The sequence below is a fragment of the Cetorhinus maximus genome, chromosome 16 (genome assembly GCF_964194155.1).
Source record: "Cetorhinus maximus chromosome 16, sCetMax3.hap1.1, whole genome shotgun sequence".
NCBI lineage: Eukaryota > Metazoa > Chordata > Chondrichthyes > Lamniformes > Cetorhinidae > Cetorhinus > Cetorhinus maximus.
The window spans coordinates 38,041,083-38,060,897 of NC_135894.1; the positions used below are offsets into that span (position 1 = coordinate 38,041,083).

Genomic DNA, 19,815 nt, shown 5'->3' on the forward strand with positions numbered 1-19,815 from the left:
CAATTGTCTATGTTGTGCCTGACCTGGTGTTCTTGTTGCTGTTATTGAATGTCTGAAATAGGAAAATGTTCTACGCCCAGCACTAACATCTCTTACAAAGGTCATCACTATTCTATATATACTTCTCAAATCTTCTATCTCCTTTCAACAAAGCTCCCTTGGTTTCTTAAAAACAAAAAATCATGAGCTGTTACACAGTACTAGTATCATGCACATTTATATATACCATCTCTAAATGCCATCCAAACAGCTCTTTCTCACCAAACAAAATCATGATTCTTGCAAGAGATAAGAAGCAATATTACAAAGCTTCCATTCACCAAAACTCATATTCACACCAGCCACAAATACATTTTCCCCCCATTCTATCATGTCAAATCATGTATTCCTGTCAACTGTTACTCCAGTCCTGTAACTTTCCCTTCTGATTTCAGTCCTGAGTCTATTCTGATCTTAAACATCAGCCAGGATCAATCCTGTTGGGCTGTCTCCAATTTCAAATCAGTGTTAGGAATCTGCATTGAAGTTGAGCTGCTATTTAAGGATCACAGGGACTATCATGTGGGAGTTGTGAGGCACAGACATAACTGATTGCTGATTGGGATGCAAAAGTGTGATGCTGTTGTTACTTTCACTTTACCAAAATAACTCCACTAGAAGCCAAAAAATGAGCCATTCCATAAGGTTGATATAGCTCACCCATAAGACAATCCAAATGGGGCAATAACAAATTCTGAATTTCTTTTGGAAAGGGGAAGGGGGCCAAATTGACTAAAGGAATTCACTTATGTATTTGAGGGAAAAAACATGTCTCATAATTTTCTTACAAAATAATCAGGTCAAGGGATGCATGTAATTACATCTTTGACATCAGCACATAGTTCACATGGTGTATGCACCATGCTGAATTTATTTATGTGATACACGTGTATCTGTCCACCTGCTTTTCAGCACAAACAGAAATAGAGAATTGGATTTGTTTTTAAGAGGACCTGGGTTGACATCAGGTATTGTTGTGATGGCTATTTTCTTTATACTGTCAGTCCTTCATTCCTAATTAGATACAGAGCAGGGACAGCAGTGCACTGACATAGACACCATGCTGACAGCCCTCTGAAGGCTGAGGCTATCAATGAAAGGCTGGTTGCACACAAAGATGTTATTTATTAACACATGATCGCAACTGTGCTCCTGTGGATGATCTTCCAACACTATCGTACTGGCAGATAGATGCATATGGAACCATAACGTTAAGCACAAACAAACAAGGCCCATTATGTGACTCAGGATATTCCAAACTTTTCATAACTAACAAAGTACTTTTGGAGTAAATTCACTGTTGTAGGAACTGCGGCTGCTAATTTGTAAAATAATGATAAATGACCAGATCTGTTTCGGTGATGCTGGTTGAAGGATAAGTGTTGGCCCCTTTTTGAAAAGTGTAATGTATCCGTCTGAGGGGGCAGACAAGGCCTTGGTTAAACACCGCCTCCCTATGGTGACTGTAGGCCTACATCATATGTACAAGTCACTGGAGTGATACTTCAACCAATGATCTTCTGACTTAGAGGCGAAAGTGCTACCACTGAGTCAAGCCTGACACCAAGCACAGTCCTTCAATTTTATTTTTGATTGAGAAAAATAACTATCTTGGGGTTAGTTGTGAATCTGATGCTGAGCTCCATAAAAATGGTGTCTGAACTGTGAAAATAATTATGGGTTGCCACTTGCTTGGCTGTACAATTTTTTTAAGCTTGTTGTCTTGAGTTGTAGCAATATTCAAAATAAAATGTTTTTTTCTCCAAATTTATCTGGGTTCTTTTTGGTCCAAACTCCACACCCCCCCTTATTTTTGCCATTTTTTATACTAAAGCTTGGAAAAATTGATTGGGAAAATGTTTTTTGTTTTGAAATCATAAAATTATTTTAAAGGTCCTTCAGAATTGCATGTAGCAGGCTGGCCTCGAACAACATTATTCTCCGAATGTGGCTATAACACAATGCACTATAGTGTGACAATATATATTGACTTAAAATGTTATTAATTCCAAATAATTATGTTGTAAATAATTTAAATAAAGTAAATTTACTTGTGGAATTCCCAGGGTAGTTAGTTCCTTCATCCTGCTTATTGACTGTTATACCATGAGGATAGATGCTGTAGGGGCGACTAGCCAGATTCTTAAAATGTACCTAAAAAACAGGACAAAAGGGCAATCATTGAAATAAATTGTTAACTGTTATATTGCCTTTCAAGATACCTTCACATCTTGTAAACAGAAGTACATGCTGTGTTCTCAACTGTAATAAGGGCTGTGAAATCTTTGTGTTACTAAGCACGTCTGACTGCATTACATGGAATCTTAAAGCACAGGAGACGACAATTTGGCCCATCATGGCTGTGTCAGCTCCTTGAAAGAGCTTTCCAATTAGTTCCATTCTTCTGCTCTTTCCCCATAACACTGCAACGCTTCCCTTTTCATATATCCATGTCCCACTGCATCTGCTTCCACAACCCTTTCAAGTAGTGCAATCCAGATTATAGTAACTCTCTGCATAAACACCAACTCTAATCACCTCTAGTTCTTTTGACAAAAAAGAAGAATGAGAGGTGATTTTATTGAAATATACAAGATCCTGAGGGGGCTTGATTGAGCAGATACCACGAGGATGTTTCCTCTTGTGGGGGAGACTAGAACTAGGGACGCTGTTTAAAAATAAGAAGTCTCCCTTTTAAGACGGAGATTAGGAGAATAATTTTCTTTCCGAGGGTCATTGGTCTATGGAATTCTCTAACCCAGAAAGCAGGCTGGGTCATTGAATTTATTCAATACTGAATGAGACAGATTTTTGATCAACAAGGGAGTCAAGGGTTATGAGGGGCAGTCCAGGAAAGTGAAGTTGAGACCACAACCAGATCAGCCACGAAGTTTATTGAATGGTGGAGCAGGCCCATTCTTACTTCTAAGTCCTTTGTTCCTATGTGCCAAATATTTGAAATCTGTGTCCTCTAGTTACCAACCATCCTGACGGTGTCACCTCTCAAACTTTAAAATATACATTCAAAACTATGGGCAGAATTTTCCAAGCCCGCTGGCGGAGAGCTTGATAGGTGGTGTGCGTGACCCACTTCACGTGTGTGCCACTATGGCGGGACCCACTTCACGACAGCGTGAAGGCAGGTCGCGATCTCCCACTCAGTCCGCCAATGGCGGGTGCGTTTCCCACCATCAGTCGGCGGGGAGCTAATTGTAATACATTAGCATATAATTAAAAGGCCACTGCCAGGCTCTTGGAACCCCACGTATCTTCAATCCACATCAGCGGGAAAGCACGCCGATGTGTTTCACAACAGCACACAGGCAACGTGCACTTGGCGGCCTTCACTTTGGGGGAACTGAGGTGAGTGAGCAGCAGCTTCTCCACAGCTCACCCGTTGTTTACAGGCCTCAGGGGCGCCGAGGGGCAGGGGGAACTGATGCCTGGGCCCGCAGGCGACTGCTGAGAGGTGGGGGGTGTCTGGGGGCAAGTGCTGGCCAGCCTCGCAGGCGACTGCTGAGGGAGAGGGGTCAAGTGCTGCCCTGGCGCTGCAGCCCATGCACAGGTGATGGGCAGGGTAAGCGAGGGAAGTGGTCACGCATAAGGGATACCTGTATAAACTGACCATGCCTCTGCAAGTAAGACAGTTCATACGCAGCCACAGAGATATGATTGGGGTCAGGCTCCTAGCCTGCCCACCCATGCAAGCTTTGTGAAGGCACCAAAGGGCCACCAAGCGCTCCATGACTTACCCCCACGCGCCCCCCACCCCCACCCATGCAGCACAGACTTCGAGTCCACTTTACTGGACCGCGGAGCAGTTGGACTGCACACGTTGTACAATCTTCTCACCAACACTGGCCATGTAGCTGCTACTGCTGGAGGTGCTCACAGCCCCTTGCAATCTCAGCATCCCGGTTTAGACCAGTGTCCCCCATGTCGCAGGCTGACAGGGCAGCCATGCAGCGCACTTATCTCTGGCCATCCAAGGGTTGACCAGCTCTCTCCGGGAAGCATTAAGGGGCAGTCACACAGGGCCAGGAAAGGTGCTAAGTACAGCCATGATAACCACGTCTCTCTCTTTCATGCTGCAGGAGGACCACGACAGGATCATGGATCCTGGTGACCTAGCTGTGTGCCTGATGGCCTACAGAGATCGTAGAAGACGGAGGAGAGAGCGACTGAGGCTCCTGGTTGTACAAAGGCAGGTGCAGCAACCTCATGAAGAGGGGGCAGCAGGGCTCATGCACACGCTGCCCAGGAGCGACAGCGAGCCGTGGCTGGTCAGCACCTAGTGATACCCAGGGTCTATAGACGCCGCCTGCCATTCTGCAGATGACTGAGAACCAGTGTCGCTGACGACTGCGCATGTCTAAGGACCTGGTCCCTCACATCTGCCACTTACTGCAGGACTTGGCACCAAGGGGACATGGAGGGCATCCACTGCCAGTGGCTGTGAAAGTGACCGTGGCGCTCAATTTCTATGCCAGTGGCTCCTTTCAGGGCACCACAGGTGACCTCTGTGGGATTTCACAATCCACGAATGCATCCATGACGTCTCGGATGCCATCTTCTCCATGGCACACAACTTTGTGCATTTCACCCGGGACTGGGACAGCCAGGATGCCAGGGCCATTGGATTCGCCCTGATCTCGGGATTCCCACGGGTGCAGGGTGCGATTGACTGCACTCATGTGGCACTCAGGTCTCCATCGCTACACTCAGTGGACTTCATCAACCACAAGGGATTCCACTCACTGTACGTGCAGCTGGTATGCGACCACCAGAAATGCATCCTGCAGGTGTGTGCACGGTTTCCTGAGTCGCTCGCAGATCCCTGCAGTCTTCGAGGGTGCACTGAAGCTGCAGGGTTGGCTCCTCGGGGACAAGGGCTACCCACAGACACCGTGGCTGATGACACCCGTGCGGCGGCCTCAGACTGCAGCAGAGCAACACTATAATGAAGCTCAATTTGCAGCTCGTGACTTGGTGGAGCAGACCATTGGGATGCTGAAGATGCGGTTCCAGTGTCTGGACCGGTCCGGTGGAGCCCTGCATTACAGTCCGCAGAGGGTGCCACACATCAATGTTGTCTGCTGCGCCCTTTACAACCTGGCGCTGCAACGGGGAAGGAGCTGGCTGAGGAGGAGATGGAGGAGCTGGAGGTCTCCTCCAATGAGGAGGACGCTGACGGGGATGAGGGTGAAGGGGTCCTCGGTTATGACGATAACGGGGATGAGGCTCTTGCACTGGCTAGACGAGGTAGGCGCTCGAGAGGCCCTCATAGCTACCAGATTTGTGGAGGCTGATGACAAGATGCAGTGAGAAGTCCTTGTAGATCCTCACATCGCAGTTGTGAACGTTTGACTCCAGTCTGGCTTATGGCATCGCCACTACCCTCATTGAGAATGCTCCTGTCATGGAGACGCATTGGAGGCCCTAATAGTCACTCGATCGCAGGAGGATGATGACAACATGCAGCGAGGACACTCCATAGATCTTCACATAGCCTCTGAGAATGTCTAACTCCTGTCTGGCCGAGGGCAGCTCGCTTGCGCTCCATGATCAGAGCCATCTCAGGCATAGCCATGAAACTTTAGATGCATCTGATGCTGTGTTCACTTTCAGAACCTCAGCCCTTCAGGAGCTGGTACACAGCATCACTGGTCACAGACGCTGGTGTAATGTGGACCAGCCCCACTTTAAAGGTGCTGAGAACACACAGAGAGTATGAGAGAACTCTGTGGAGCCTGCCCACTACATTCTGGCAGCTATGACCAGCACTGCCGAGGTGCAGGCATCAGTAATGTTTCCAGGGAGTGTGAGGCTAGACCATCACTGTGGTCTGAAGGCTGCACAGAGCACAGGGAAGAGGCCCTGGACTGAGACACCTGCCTTTACCTTGTGCAGAAAGGTCTCACATCTGAGTGACAAGAACACTGCTCATCAGAACGAGAAGCCATAGGCAGGGAGACATTCTTGGGAATTTATTGACAATAGTGAACATCATGTACAAGTCATTAACACCTGAGCCCAAGCTGTGCAACTAATTCTCCTTAACTTTCCTAACCGTGTCGCTACGTCTTTGTGCTCCCTGGACATCCACAGTGGAGGTGGAGGCAGCCTGCCGACTGTGACGAACTATCGCCCACCTCTGTCACATGAGCAGGGAATGTTATTAATGAAATGTTCTTATTTTTATTTATTTTTTATTTGCTGTTGGAAACCTCATCCCGCCCGTGGATGAGGCTTCCTAAAAAGTGCAAAGGCCGCTTGGCCTTTTCGCCTGCCCGCCAACCGTAAGGTTGAACGGGCAGCAAAAAATTTCATCCAATTAACTTTTTAATGGCCTTAATAGGCCTTATAATCGCCAGCAGGTACATCGCCGACTCCCGTGCTAGCCCGCCGACCGAAATATCACGCAAGCGTGCGATGATGTCGGGTCACTCGCCCGACGTCATCGCACGTCATTTTATGCTTGGTCAGGTCGGGAATGCGCCTGACAAGCGTTATATTCTGGCCTATGTTTATTTACAAAGGTAAATAAATAATAAATAAGTCTGTGATGACTTTGGCGGGCATCCTCTGGAGGGCCGAGACTTGGAGGGCCCTGGCCTGCTTTTGGGGTCCTGCTGTGCTGCAGTGGAACCCTCCTCGGCCTGTGAAGCTGGATCTGTTGAGGTCACAGGAAGAGGGGAGTCAGATGGGCTGGTCACTCCCAGAGCCACCTGGGTGGATGGCCTTGGAGTGTGCACCTGCTGATCCTCCTCGCTCTGGGTGCCCGAGGGCCCGTGGCTGACTCTATGAGCGGAAGGGGTAGCTGGAGTGAGATCGAGCTGCCCAGCACCCCTCTTGCATACACACTGTTGGAGGCCAACTATGGCATCAGCGATGGAGTTAAGCCTGTGCAGCAGAGCAGGAGTGACGTCCTGGACCAAGGTCTCATGGCGGCGGCCATCCTGCCAGCCTCGGTGCATTGCAATGCCAGCGCTATCACCTCAGCCTGAAGACAGATGGACTCCTCCATCGTGCCTTGAAATCTGAGTAGTGCAGCGGACATCCCTTCCTGTTCCTCCCGAACTTGCCTTTGCAGCTCCAGCAACTGTGACATGACCGAGTCCAGAGGCTCATCATCTGACTTGGCCTCAGCAACATTCTGGAGTCCAGCAGTCCTCTGAGAGCCGGGGACCTGGGAAGTCCCTGCTCCGCCTGCTGAGGATCATATTGTGACCCTAAGGCTACTCTAAAGCTAAGTCCCACAGAGGTGTGTGTCTCTGTGCTGGTGGAGGGTGTGGGTGAGAGCTGTGATGGGACTTCAGGGAGGGTGCCTTCAGATTCCTCTTCAGAGGTTTCTTCGGAGCTTGCCTGGAGGCCCTGGGTCGCGGACTCCGCCGGTTGCTTCCCAGATGTGCCTGCTGAAGCAAGGGGAACACCTTCCAGCAGTGCAGAGACAGACACCTCAGTGGGACCTAGCTTTAGAGTAGCCTCGGGGTCATAATCTGGTGAGCACATCGCACTTTCTGATCCTCAGCAGGCACATCTGGGAAATTAGTGCACGGCAGTGGCCTGTGAAAGAGGACACATCACTCACAACATGGTTGTCTGACGGATGTTGCACTGCTGGATCCTCACTTGGTAGAGCAGCACTGACCTCACTGTCAGCACAGGACCGGTCCCGGTCATCGCCGGCCAGCTGGATGGCTCTATTTTCAAATTCTGTCAGAATTTTGAATTCCGGCATCCCTCTACCTGTCTGTGACCTTTCCCTCCTGTTGTGGGCCAGTTTGTCCTGCATGGATAGAGATGGGGTGAGTGTATCAGGACACCTGCTGGGCCTGATAATAAGTATGTGGGGACCTGTGTGGGTGGTAAGTGGTCCCATGGGCGGGGTGAGGACAATGACGGTGTGTGTGAAAGAGTGAATGGTGATGTTCCTTGTACTGGCAGTGAGTGAGGGCCCTGTGGGTGTGTGATGGGTTTGCGAGTGTGAGAGTTGGGAGTGATGAAGAGAGTGACTTCCCCAGGCAGATTGGAGGAGATCATTCATCCTCTTGAGGCACTGGCTGGTTGTCCTCCTCTGCAAGGAATTCACGCTGACCACCGCTGCTAACACCTCCCAAGCCAGGTTGGTGACATTGCGGCCAGAGTGGGTGTACAGCACATCCCGGCTGGTCTCCCCGGCATCCAGCAGTCACTGAGGGACCCGTCATTGAAGCAGTAAGGGGGGTTGCAGAGTTTTTTCCTTTGCTGGCCATGTCTCCTGGACACCGGTGGTGAGCTGGTGGCGATGAGCGCTTTGCTGGCGGCTGCCTTTTAAAGATGGCGGCCAGCGTGTTGCAACAGTGGGATGATGGCGAGCGGGCGAATGAGAGCCCATCCGCCATGGAAACGGCGTGTTTTGTGGGAGTGAATATATAATGAGACGGGCTCGGGAAGATAAGGCGTGAAAGCCCGCCATTTTCATTGGCGGGTAGGACTCCATTTTACCCGCCCGCTACCACACTTAGGGCTGAATTTTCCCAGAATTGCACTATGTACCTATTGCAGCCTTGTTCTGGATGGGCAGCACAGCACCAGCCTAGGATAGTCACGGTTTTTTAAATGGCAGATGATTAGTAAGACCCCGACAAAAATTCCCCCTTTGAAAATGTAGGCTGACACTTTGATACAGTAAAGATGCTATATATAATATATATATATTTATTTATTTTATACATACACACAAGCACACACACACACACACACACACACACACACACACACACAAGATTTTTATTTACTGAGGGAGTGTTACACTGTTGGAGGCACTGACATTAAAATGAAATATTAAAACTAGGGCCTTTCCTTGTCTGTCATTTTGCAGTACAAGTGGTTGTTGAGGATAATATTGCTGTAGTTGGGAGCTTTCACAAGGTGGCAGGATTCCCTGAATGCCACGTATCAAAAATATTACTTATATGAATTAGTTCATTTGCACTCTGCCTGAAGTCAGGTCCTTGACTCACTGTCTGCTGATGTTTCATCCGGAGCTGCTTCCTTGGCAGTTTTTATCAGTGGTGGCTTGCCATTGCCTTCCACTGTCTGGGGCAGGGGAAAGGGGCAGGTCCCAAGTCTACCTCAGTGGAATAGGCATCAAACCTGTGCTGTTGGTGTCATTCTGAACCACATACTAGCCATGGAGCCAACTGAGCTAACTGGCCCACAACCCATGTGAACATCGGGACTCTTTATTGCAACCTGATGGCTGATAGGTACAAAATGGGAAAAACAGTTAGATCAGGCCCAAAACCGGGCATGGGATCACAATGTGCGATTAACTTATGCCTGTTCATTCCAAGGCAGGCAACATGCAAGCTTCGTTCCCTTTTTAAAAATTCATTCATGGGATGTGGGCTTCGCTGGCTGGGCCAGCATTTATTGCCCATCCCTAGTTGCCCTTGAGAAGGTGGTGGTGAGCTGCCTTCTTGAACCGCTGCAGTCCATGTGGTGTAGGTACACACACACACACACAGTGCTGTTAGGAATGGAGTTCCAGAATTTTGACCCAGCGACAGTGTAGGAACGGCGATATATTTCCAAGTCAGGATGGTGAATGACTTGGAGGGGAACTTCCAGGTGGTGGTGTTCCCATCTACCTGCTGCCCTTGTCCTTCTAGATGGTAGTGGTCATGGGTTTGGAAGGTGCTGTCGAAGGAGCCTTGATGTATTCCTGCAGTGCATCTTGTAGATGGTGCACACTGCTACTACTGTGCATCAGTGGTGGAGGGAGTGAATGCTTGTGGTGCAAATCAAGCAGACTGCTTTTGCCTTGATGGTGTCAAACTCCTTCAGTGTTGTAGGAGCTGCACTCATCCAGGCAAATAGGGCACATTCCATCACACTCCTGACTTGTGCCTTGTAGATGGTGGACAGGCTTTGGGGAGTCAGGAAGTGAGTTACTCGTCGCACGATTCCTACCTTCTGACCTGCTCTTGTAGCCATAGTATTTATAAGGCTAGTCCAGTTCAGTTTCTGGTCAATGGTAACCCCCAGGATGCTGATAGTGGGGGTTCAGTGATGGTAATACCATTAAACATCATGGGGCGATGGTTCGATTCTCTCTTGTTGGGAGATGGTCATTGCCTGGCACTTGTGTGGCACGAATGTTACTTGCCACTTGTCAGCCCAAGCTTGGATATTGTCCATGTCTTGCTGCATTTGGACATGGACTGCTTCAGTATCTGAGGAGTCACAAGTGGTGCTGAACATTATGCAATCATTAGCGAATTTCCCCACTTCTGACCTTATGATGGAAGGAAGGTCATTGATGAGCAGCTGAAGATGGTTGGGCTTAGGTTATTACCCTGAGGAACTCCTGCAATAATGTCCTGGAACTGAGATGACTGACCTCCAACAAACACAGCCATCTTCCTTTGTGCTAGGTATGACTTCAACCAGCAGAGAGTTATCCCCCTGATTCCCATTGACTCCAGTTTTTCTCGGGCTCCTTGATGCCACACTTGGTCAAATGCGGCCTTGATGTCAAGGGCAGTCACTCTGACCTCACCTTGGGAGTTCAGCTCTTTTATCCATGTTTGAACCAAGGCTGTAATGAGGTCAGGAGCTGAGTGACCCTGGCAGAACCCAAACTGGGCATCAGTGAGCAGGTTATTGCTAAGCAAGTGCCGCTTGATAACACTGTTGATGACGCCTTCCATTACTTTACTGATGATCGAAAGTAGACCGATGGGGCGGTAATTGGCCAGGTTGGATTTGTCCAGCTTTTTGTGTACAGGACATACCTGGGTAATTTTCCACATTGCCGGGTAGATGCCAGTGTTGTAGCTGTACTGGAACAGCTTGGCTAGGGGTGCGGCAAGTTCTGGAGCACAAGTCTTCAGTACTATTGCCGGAATATTGTCAGGGCCTATAGCCTTTGCAGTATCCAGTGCCTTTAGCCATTCCGTGATATCACGGAGTGAGTCGAATTGGCTGAAGACTGGCATCTGTGATGCTGGGGACCTCCAGACGAAGCCAAGATGGATCATCCGCTTGGCACTTCTGGCTGAAGATTTTTGCGGATGCTTCAGTCTTATCTTTTACACTGATTTGCTGGGCTCTTCCATCATTGAGGATGGGGATATTTGTGGAGCCTCCTCCTCCAGTGAGTTGTTTAGTTGTCCACCACCATTCACGACTGGATGTGGCAGGACTGCAGAGCTTAGATCTGATCCATTGGTTGTGGGATTGCTTGGCTCTGTCTATCACTTGCTGCTAATGCTGTTTGTCACACAAGTAGTCCTGTGTTATAGCTTCACCAGGTTGACACCTCCTTTTTAGGTATGCCCGGTGCTGCTCCTGGCATGCCCTCCTGCACTCTTCTTTGAACCAGGATTGATCCTGTAGAGTGGGGGGTATGCCGGATCATCAGGTTATAGACAGTGTTCGAGTACAATCCTGCTGCTGCTGATGGCCCACAGCGCCTCATGGATGCCCAGTCTTGAGTTGCTGGATCTGTTCGAAATCTATTCCATTTAGCACAGCGGTAGTGCCACACAACACGATGGAGCGTATGTGAAGGTGGGACTTCGTCTCCACAATGACTGTGTGATAGTCACTCCTACCGATACTGTCATGGACAGATGCATCTACGGCAGGCAGGTTGGTGAGGATGAGGTCAAGTATGTTTTTCCCCCTTGTTGGTTCCCTCATCACTCTAGCAGCTATGTCATTTAGGACTCGGCCAGCTTGGTCAGTAGTGGTGCTACTGAGCCACTCTTGGTGATGGACATTGAAGTCCCCCACCCAGAGTGCATTCTGAGCCCTTGCCATCCTTAGTGCTTCCTCCAAGTGGTGTTCGACATGAAGGAGCACTGATTCTTCAGCTGAGGCGGTGGGGGGGGGTGGTATGTGGTAAATCAGTAGGAGCTTTTCTTATCCATGTTTGACCTGATGTCATGAGACTTCATGGGGTCCAGGGTCGATGTTGAGGACCCCCAGGGCAATTCCCTCCCAACTGTATACCATTGCGCCACCACCTCTGCTTGGTCTGCTGGTGGGACAGGACATACCCAGGGATGGAGTCTGGGACATTATCTGTAAGGTATGATTCCGTGAAGATGACAATGTCAGGCTGTTGCTTCATGGGGTCTGTGAGACAACTCTTCCAATTTTGGCACTGGCCCCCAGATGTTAGTAAGGAGTTTGCAGGGTCGACAGGGCTACAATTGCTGTTGTCGTGCCTAGGGTGATGCCAGGTGGTCCGTCCGGTTTCATTCCTTTTTTGTGATGGTTTGTTACAACTGAATGGCTTGCTTGGCCATTTCAGAGGACATTTAAGAGTCAACCACATTGCTGTGGTCTGGAGTCACATGTAGGCCAGGCCAGGTAAGGACGACAGATTGCCTTCCCTAAAGGACATTAGTGATGGGTTTTTACAACAATCGACAATGATTCCATGGTCATCATTAGACTTTTAATTCCAGATTGTTATTGAATTCAGATTCCACCATCTGCCATGGCGGGGTTCGAACCCAGGTCCCCAGAGTATTACTAGCCCAGTGACAATACCACTGCGCCATTGCCTCCCCAGTGAGATTGCTTATTGGCATGATTGCAATGTGCAGCCAGTGCTAAGTGTGCTACTGAATGGCTGGATACCTGAATCGGGGGCGCAAAATCATGAAATGCCATCACAGGTTCAATCTGGCCTGCACTGCATGAACCTGCACCTCTTAAAGGGTTGGCGGGGGGGGGGGGGGGGCAGACAGGTGTGGAATTTGTTGCACAAATAACTTTGGCCTGGGAAAGATGATGGAATGGCATAACATTGCAGAGAGTGGGCTCCAAGATTTCTCGACACAACACTGGAGGCCTTGGTGCAGGAGACTGACAGGAGGAGAGGTCCATTATACACAGAGGGCCAGCAGACCCTTCAGACAAACACTTAGAAGGCAATGGGGACAGATAATGGCAGGAGAATGCTAGCAGTACAGCCCTGAGGACTGGATGCAGTGCTGAAAGAAGTTCACTGACTTCACACGTGGCCATGGTTAGTGAATGTATCTTCAAATGTCACATCCCACCAACTGCACCACTTGCCCCAGACACTGCTCAATGTACCACACCCCCATCTCTCTCTCAACTACCCAACAACCTCCAATCACAACTCACACTCAACATTTATAGCTTCACCTCACCCTCACACACACTTAGCCGTAGGCAGCAGCAGCAGCTAATCGGTGGGCAGTGGACAGGGTTACATGTTACCATCCCAATGGAAGAGATGGTGCCATTTTTGGAGCAGCCATGACTGAGGATGTGGTTAGCGGTGGGGCTGAAAGGATTGAAGGTGTTGTATACTTCTATCGAATCCTCCTTCTCACACACATCCCACTTCCACCTCATCACAGCCTCAAGCTGCATCGAGCATAAGCACACACCACCTGCTTTCCATGCTTATCCTCACTGCAATCCTAGCTTTGTGTCTTTCTCCTTTCAGACATCCCAAGAACTTCCTCCTGGTGAGGCAGCAGTGCAGGATCAAGAAGTGGAAGGGGAAGACCTAGGATGATGAAATACAGTCACTCAATCTCAGACTCTCAACCACCGCTCATATTTGGGCACAGCAAGTACTTCAGAGGGTAGTATGGAGGTGGGATAACATGTGATGAGCCACCAGGTACAACTGATCTGCCACCAGGCCATGAGGAAAAGGATAGTGTGGATGCCAGATCCCCGAAGGATGAGGTTGCACACAGGTCCTGCTGCAGAGGACTGAGATGAGGACTTCAATGGGGTGTGTACAGGTAAAGGCTGATAGGTTTTTACATAGAAATGCTTGGTACGTTGGCAAGCCTACCATAGAGTCTGTCGTCACTGTCAAGATGCATGGAGGAGTCCGTCTCCAACTTTTTGCAAGGCTTTGTGCAGAGCTTGGAGCCCATTCTTTCCAGTGTGGAAGTGGTGGCCAAGTCCATGAGAATACTTGTGGATCCAAACAGTCTGACAGCCGATATCTCAGCTTCCTTTGCAGCAAAACAGAAGTCAGGCAATGCATGATTGCTGCAATTTGAGCTCAGACTGAGGTCATGAAATCTCCACTTGCTGCTGTGCAAGCTCACACTGCTGCCATCATCACTACAGTTACCAGTGCTCAAAGAGGCTTGCAGCAACCCACCAACCTGAGCTCTAGCTGATTACAAGGATTGCTGAGGTGACACCCTGAGCGAGTGGCAGTGGTTCCACTGAGTCCAAGCCCGCAGTGCTCTGTCAGGAGGGCAGCATCCATGCCCCCACTCTGCCAGGAAAAGGCAGGGCAATGGCACTAGGTCGTAATGCTCATTTAGAGAGCTGGTGCAGACATGATGGGCCGAATGGCCGCCTTCTGTGCCATTAAAATTCTGTGATACCCTTACTGTTTCCTGCCAGTCAATCAGCCAGCCCAGACTGCTGACACAAATGCTGATGTGGTGCAGTCCGAAGCCAGTCCTTCAGGCCCAGAGCTGCTCATGGCTTTCCAGCAAGGCCATCTGTATCACCTCCAACTGACAGTCAGCAGCCTTCCACCAGCCATGCTGCAGCTACAAGGGTAGCAATGGGTAGAGCACTCAGGCAGGCATAGGTCACCTGAACAAAGGGATTGCACAAGGTTGATACATTGTGTATTGTATGGAATGGTGAAAGTGTTCTTGGATAAGTTGGTATGGAAATGTTGCTTTGTGATGTCTTTTATGTTAGGACTGAGGCCAAGATGATGGTCTGTCACAGAGGGATAATAAAGTGTGGCCTGTCACAGAGGAATAATAAAGTGTGGCCTGTCACAGAGGGATAATAAAGTGTGGCCTATCACAGAGGGATGGTAAAAAGTGTGGTCTGTCGCAGAGAGATAATAAAGTGTGGCCTGTCACAGAGGGATGGTAAAGTGTGGAACTATTGAATAAAGTGGATCTGTGGTTTCATTCAGGGGAATGATGATCTGCTTATGGAGAGCCTGTAGGAAGGTGGATGTTCAGGGTGCCTCCCTTCTAAATCATCGCCAAATCAGCGATGGCAAGGGCTGTTTCCTCATGACAACAAGAGCTGTGGAGGATGCAACAGGCCTCAGGAATCAGGACACCTGCTCTGGAAAATACGAGAGGATTCCTCCAGAGTGATCAAAGCAATGGAACTGTTGCTTCAGCACTTCAACTGTCTGCTCAATGTTGTTTCTCATGGCAGCATGGCTGGCCATGTGGTTTGGATATAGAGGGAAGTTTTCAGCCAGGTGTAGAGTGGATAGCCCTTGTCGTCAAGCAGACCGTGTGGTTTTAACGTAGTGGTTGAAAGATTGTTGGAACAGCAGATTGGTGCAGAATGAATGAATTCTAACTGCTGCCAGAATAGGAACATAAGAAATAGGAGCAGCAGTAGACCATGTGGCCTCTTGCCTGCTCTGCCAGCCAATAGGATCCTGGCTGATCTGATGTGACCTTAACTCCACTTTCCCCCATAACCTCTAACTCCCTTGTCAATCAAGAATCTTGACCTCAAAAAGGATAGTGGGCATTCATTGGCATGATGTGCTGAGCATGCTCACATGCCAGCCACAGCCAGTAAGTGGTACCTTTGCAGTTACAGTCCATCTTCTCTTTGAAAATTGGCGCCTGCAAAGCCATGTATGTGCAGTCCAGCCTCACCACGGGGAAACTGGTAATCTGACAAAACCACGTGAGCGCTCCTCCGGCTTCTCTCTGTTCAGAGAGAAGGCAATGATACTCCCTCCCCTGGCATATGGGGCTAGAGGCACCTCCCCGACACAGAGATGGACAGTGAACTGTGAGAAGTTTGCTATGTCACTTGTGACAGCCTGAAAGGATCCACATGCAAAAATCTTCAGAGCCACAATCACCTTTACGGCCACTGGCAGTGCCGTCCTTCCCCTGCTTTCTGGCTGCTGGTCTAGTTCCAAGAAGTGGAACAACTCTGTGACCACCTCTTTAGTGAAGCCGGTCACCGAGCACACTGCTCCTGATTTAGGTGCAGATAGGAGAAGTGCTTCCTGAAGAACCTAGCGTGGGTAAGGCCTCCCTGTTTACAGCCTTTCTCTCCCTCCTCACTCTCCCAGCAGCTCATTTTCTTTGCTGCCTCTGCTCTATCTCACTCTGATGCTGCAGTCCAAGGGGGATTGTGACTATAGCCTCATGATTGGGAGCAAGTGGTGGGCACAAAATCCTTGTAGTAGCAACCAATGTCTTCCAAACATTCAGCACCACTCCCTGCAGAATCCTCCCAAATACCCAGCACGAGCCAGGAGAATCTAATAAGCAACTAACCTGCAAGTTGGCCGGTGATCCCTTTAAATAGTGGAGGTGGGGCTGTTCTTATGCTGCTGAATGCATTTTCAGCTGTGTGTGTTTAAAACAGGGAATTAAGTAGAGTAGAGAGGTCAAAAGTGGCAGGCCAGGCATCAAATCATCGTTAAACGCTGACTAACACAATAACCTTGCTGTTGTTTAGGCACTGGCATGTAACACTTATGATAACACCATCAACAAGATGGCGTTCTGGGCAGGTCATGCTGGAGTGGACTGGAATGGTGCAGATGCCATCCCTTTAATAAACTGGCACCTATGTGTTGAAAATACCAGCACATTGGAATGAAATTTTGCAGCCCATAGCTTTAAATTGTTTCAGTGCACAATACTGTTTTCCTTCAACTTAAAAACACAAGGAAGGTGTGTGTGTGTGTGAGAGAGGGAGACAGAATGCGAAAGATAAAAAGAAAAAGATGAAGAGCAAAAGAAAGTGAAAATTGTGATTTTTTTTAACTAAAAGAATGGAACAGCAGACTGATTCTCTCAATTCTACATATTTTCCCCAAGATTATATAATTAAATAGGACATTCTTGTGTGACTGGTGTGCCTATGATGTATGAATGTGTATTTTACTTCACTTTTGAAGGTTGCATTTGCAAAAATAATCCAAACATATCATACAAAAATGTTGATCTCTGTTAGCATCCAAGGCAATAGTTAATTAAACTTAAGTACCTTTATTTAAATTGCATACCTTAATTACATCTCTGACTTCAGCTCTTATAACAGGAGCCCCAATTGCGCCTTGTAAAATAGAAACTGGTTCTTCTGTTTGTTCTTTACGTGTGGTGAAAGTTTCATCTGTGTATTCTACATAAATTGCCTTTTTATATGCTTTGCCAATACGGTTTGGCCCTGACTCCAAATATTTGGTCTTAAAATTGCTAAGGGCAATAAGAGTAGAGTTAGAGTTAGAAATGATACATGGTAAAGAAGATTTTAGATCAGAATGTTTGACTGGTAATTCTAATCTCAGGTGCTTTCCCTGTGTTCAGTTGAAGCTGTACATTTTCAGGCTATGTCACGATGTGTAGCAAGTTGCTACTAATACTCATTTTTACTCAGTTGCGTGATCTTTTATCTGTTAGAGAAAGATTATTTATTCTGCATTTTGTGGAAGGGTACACATTTCTATAACTTGGAGAGATCAATTAAATAACCAACTAATCAAACTGAAAGCAAACATTGGCAACTAAAGCACAAGTTCACCCTCAGTGAGACACAGACCTGAAGAGGCAGAAATCACCCACCAACAGAAATCCCACCCGCTGCTCTGAAGTTGAAATTGCTCACCAAACAGAGCCGGGACTCATCTGCTGAGACCACCCAGTTTTTTGAGGAATAACTTGCTGGTAACCCTTCTGCAACTGAGATGGAATCGAGCCATGGACAACTCCACTGGAGTGAGAAATCAAGTCATGGCACCGGCAGCCCACTACACCACCACCCTTGTCAAGGCAAAATCTTGATACTGTTCCTACATTCTTACTGAAACACAAATATAAAATCTGGGCACCCATTCCATCCTCTCCATTGAGCATCCTGGTTCCCCACAAGGCAACTGCACTCAGATAGTCCCCACTGAGACAAACTGTCCTTCTCCTCCTGTCCTCATCCAGTACTGCCTAAAGCATCTCCCCTATTCCTTCACTTGCTGCCCCTGTTCTCCTTTCCTCTCCCTAGCTCCACTTCCTTTCCCTCTTCTTTGCCTCCCCTTTACCTACTGCCTCCTCATCTCCCCATTTCGCTTCTGCCATCCCTCACTCTTCCCTCCCCTCACCAACTTTCTCTGTGTCTCTCCATCCTCCTCCCTTTCTGGCACTTCCACCCTCCAGACTCTCCCTCTCCTTTCACTCCACTCTTCCTCTTCCCCCTCAAACCATCCGCAATCTCTCTCCCCCCTTTCCACCCTTTCCTTCATTTCCTCCCCAGATGACTACTCTCCTCAACCTATCTTTCCATCATCTCCTTGCCTTCTAATTCCTACTTGACCTGAAAAGTGCCTGTGGGCTTGATTCCATGGCAATACCATGAGACACCAACCAATGTGTTCAATTTCACTGTTGCTTAACAAATCTTAAACCTAGAGCTAACAAAAGACATGCTTAAAGGATTCAAGGGACGGATGAGCTGAGATAGGGTTTAGATAGACACATGTTACAGAGATAGAAGGAGAAAACACCTGTATTCTTCCTTTCTATAGTGAATTTAGATCAAATGGCTACAAGTGACAAAAGCAATATTTTAGCAGTCTTTCTCCACTCTTACTTGCTAAATACATACAGACACAAAAAACATACAAACATGTTCAAAAATATTAAAAAAAACTTCACCATTAACTTACAGAAGAACAGCTACAAACCATCCAGCCATTTCAGTCTTTCATTGAATTAGGTTTTTTGAGACTAAATGAGGCTACCTGTCTATGTAGCTTTGAACATCAGGAGCATAGTCCCACGAAACTTCTTCGGCTGCAATAAAGTATTGGCGAAATTTCCCTCGTCGTCCCTTTGAACTGTAGCTCGGCGGTGCCTTCTCAGAGTTGCATTTTTCTACGTTGAGGTATCCATACACTCCAGCTGTTTCATGTCAAAACACAAGAAGATAGGCTTATTCATACAATTATGTACTGTTAACAAACTAATTTAAGTGTTCATGCCAGAGACTATTTTGCCTGATGAGAAGAAAGACAGCAGTGATCTTGCATTGCATCAAGTATGCTACTTGTTGACTGAACGTAAGATAACACTGGTGTAGATGTCACAAGAAAGACTGACGTTTATTTACTCATCTTCACATCTCAACTGAATGGGAAGAAGGGTTGAGGAAAAGTTCCAAATGAAGACCATTCCAGATTACCAAATATCACAGTCATTTTGTCCCTGTTAGCAATAACCACACAGAGCAATAAGTGTTTACACATGCAGATTCATAAATAAATGGCCACAGATGTCCCATAGCATGTTATTTTATATATATATGTTATTTTATCACATTTGATGTACAATACATTCTCGGGGCAACTGCATTTTCCAAATTTCACTTTGGCTTCACTGTATTATGGATGTATTTGTGATGTCTTTAGGTTTGAATTCTATGATTACGCCCATTGTTTTGCATGGAAACTAAAATCTCTACTGGTTTATGTGGTTAATTTGAGCTCTTTTGTAGTAAGAATAGAAAAGCAGAATATTTTTTCAAAGATATGAAACTTGTAAATCTTGTGTTCAGAGGGACTTGGGTGTACTGTACTTGGAACACAAAGTTATCATAGAGTAGAACAAGTAATTAGGAAAGTAAATGGCATGTTGGCCTTAATTGCAAGGGGATTGGAGTAAAAAAAATAAGGAATTTTTGCTACAATTGTATAGGGCTTTGGTGAGACCACACCTCAGGCACTGTGCACAGTTTTGGAGGTGGAACAGCAAAGGTTTACTAGAT

The 19,815-nt window shown here is 47.6% G+C and overlaps 1 protein-coding gene across 1 annotated transcript in view; it reads right to left on the reverse strand.

Moving 5' to 3' along the window:
• f5 (coagulation factor V) overlaps positions 1–19,815 on the reverse strand; it is a 119,118-nt gene that overhangs the window by 68,508 nt on the left and 30,795 nt on the right. The window contains exons 7-9 of the mRNA XM_078559700.1: positions 18,794–18,953; positions 17,069–17,258; positions 2,091–2,193 (exon numbers count right to left, since the gene is read on the reverse strand). Of these exons, the coding sequence (XP_078415826.1) occupies positions 2,091–2,193; positions 17,069–17,258; positions 18,794–18,953 (453 nt within the window). The remainder of the gene's footprint in view (positions 1–2,090; positions 2,194–17,068; positions 17,259–18,793; positions 18,954–19,815) is intronic.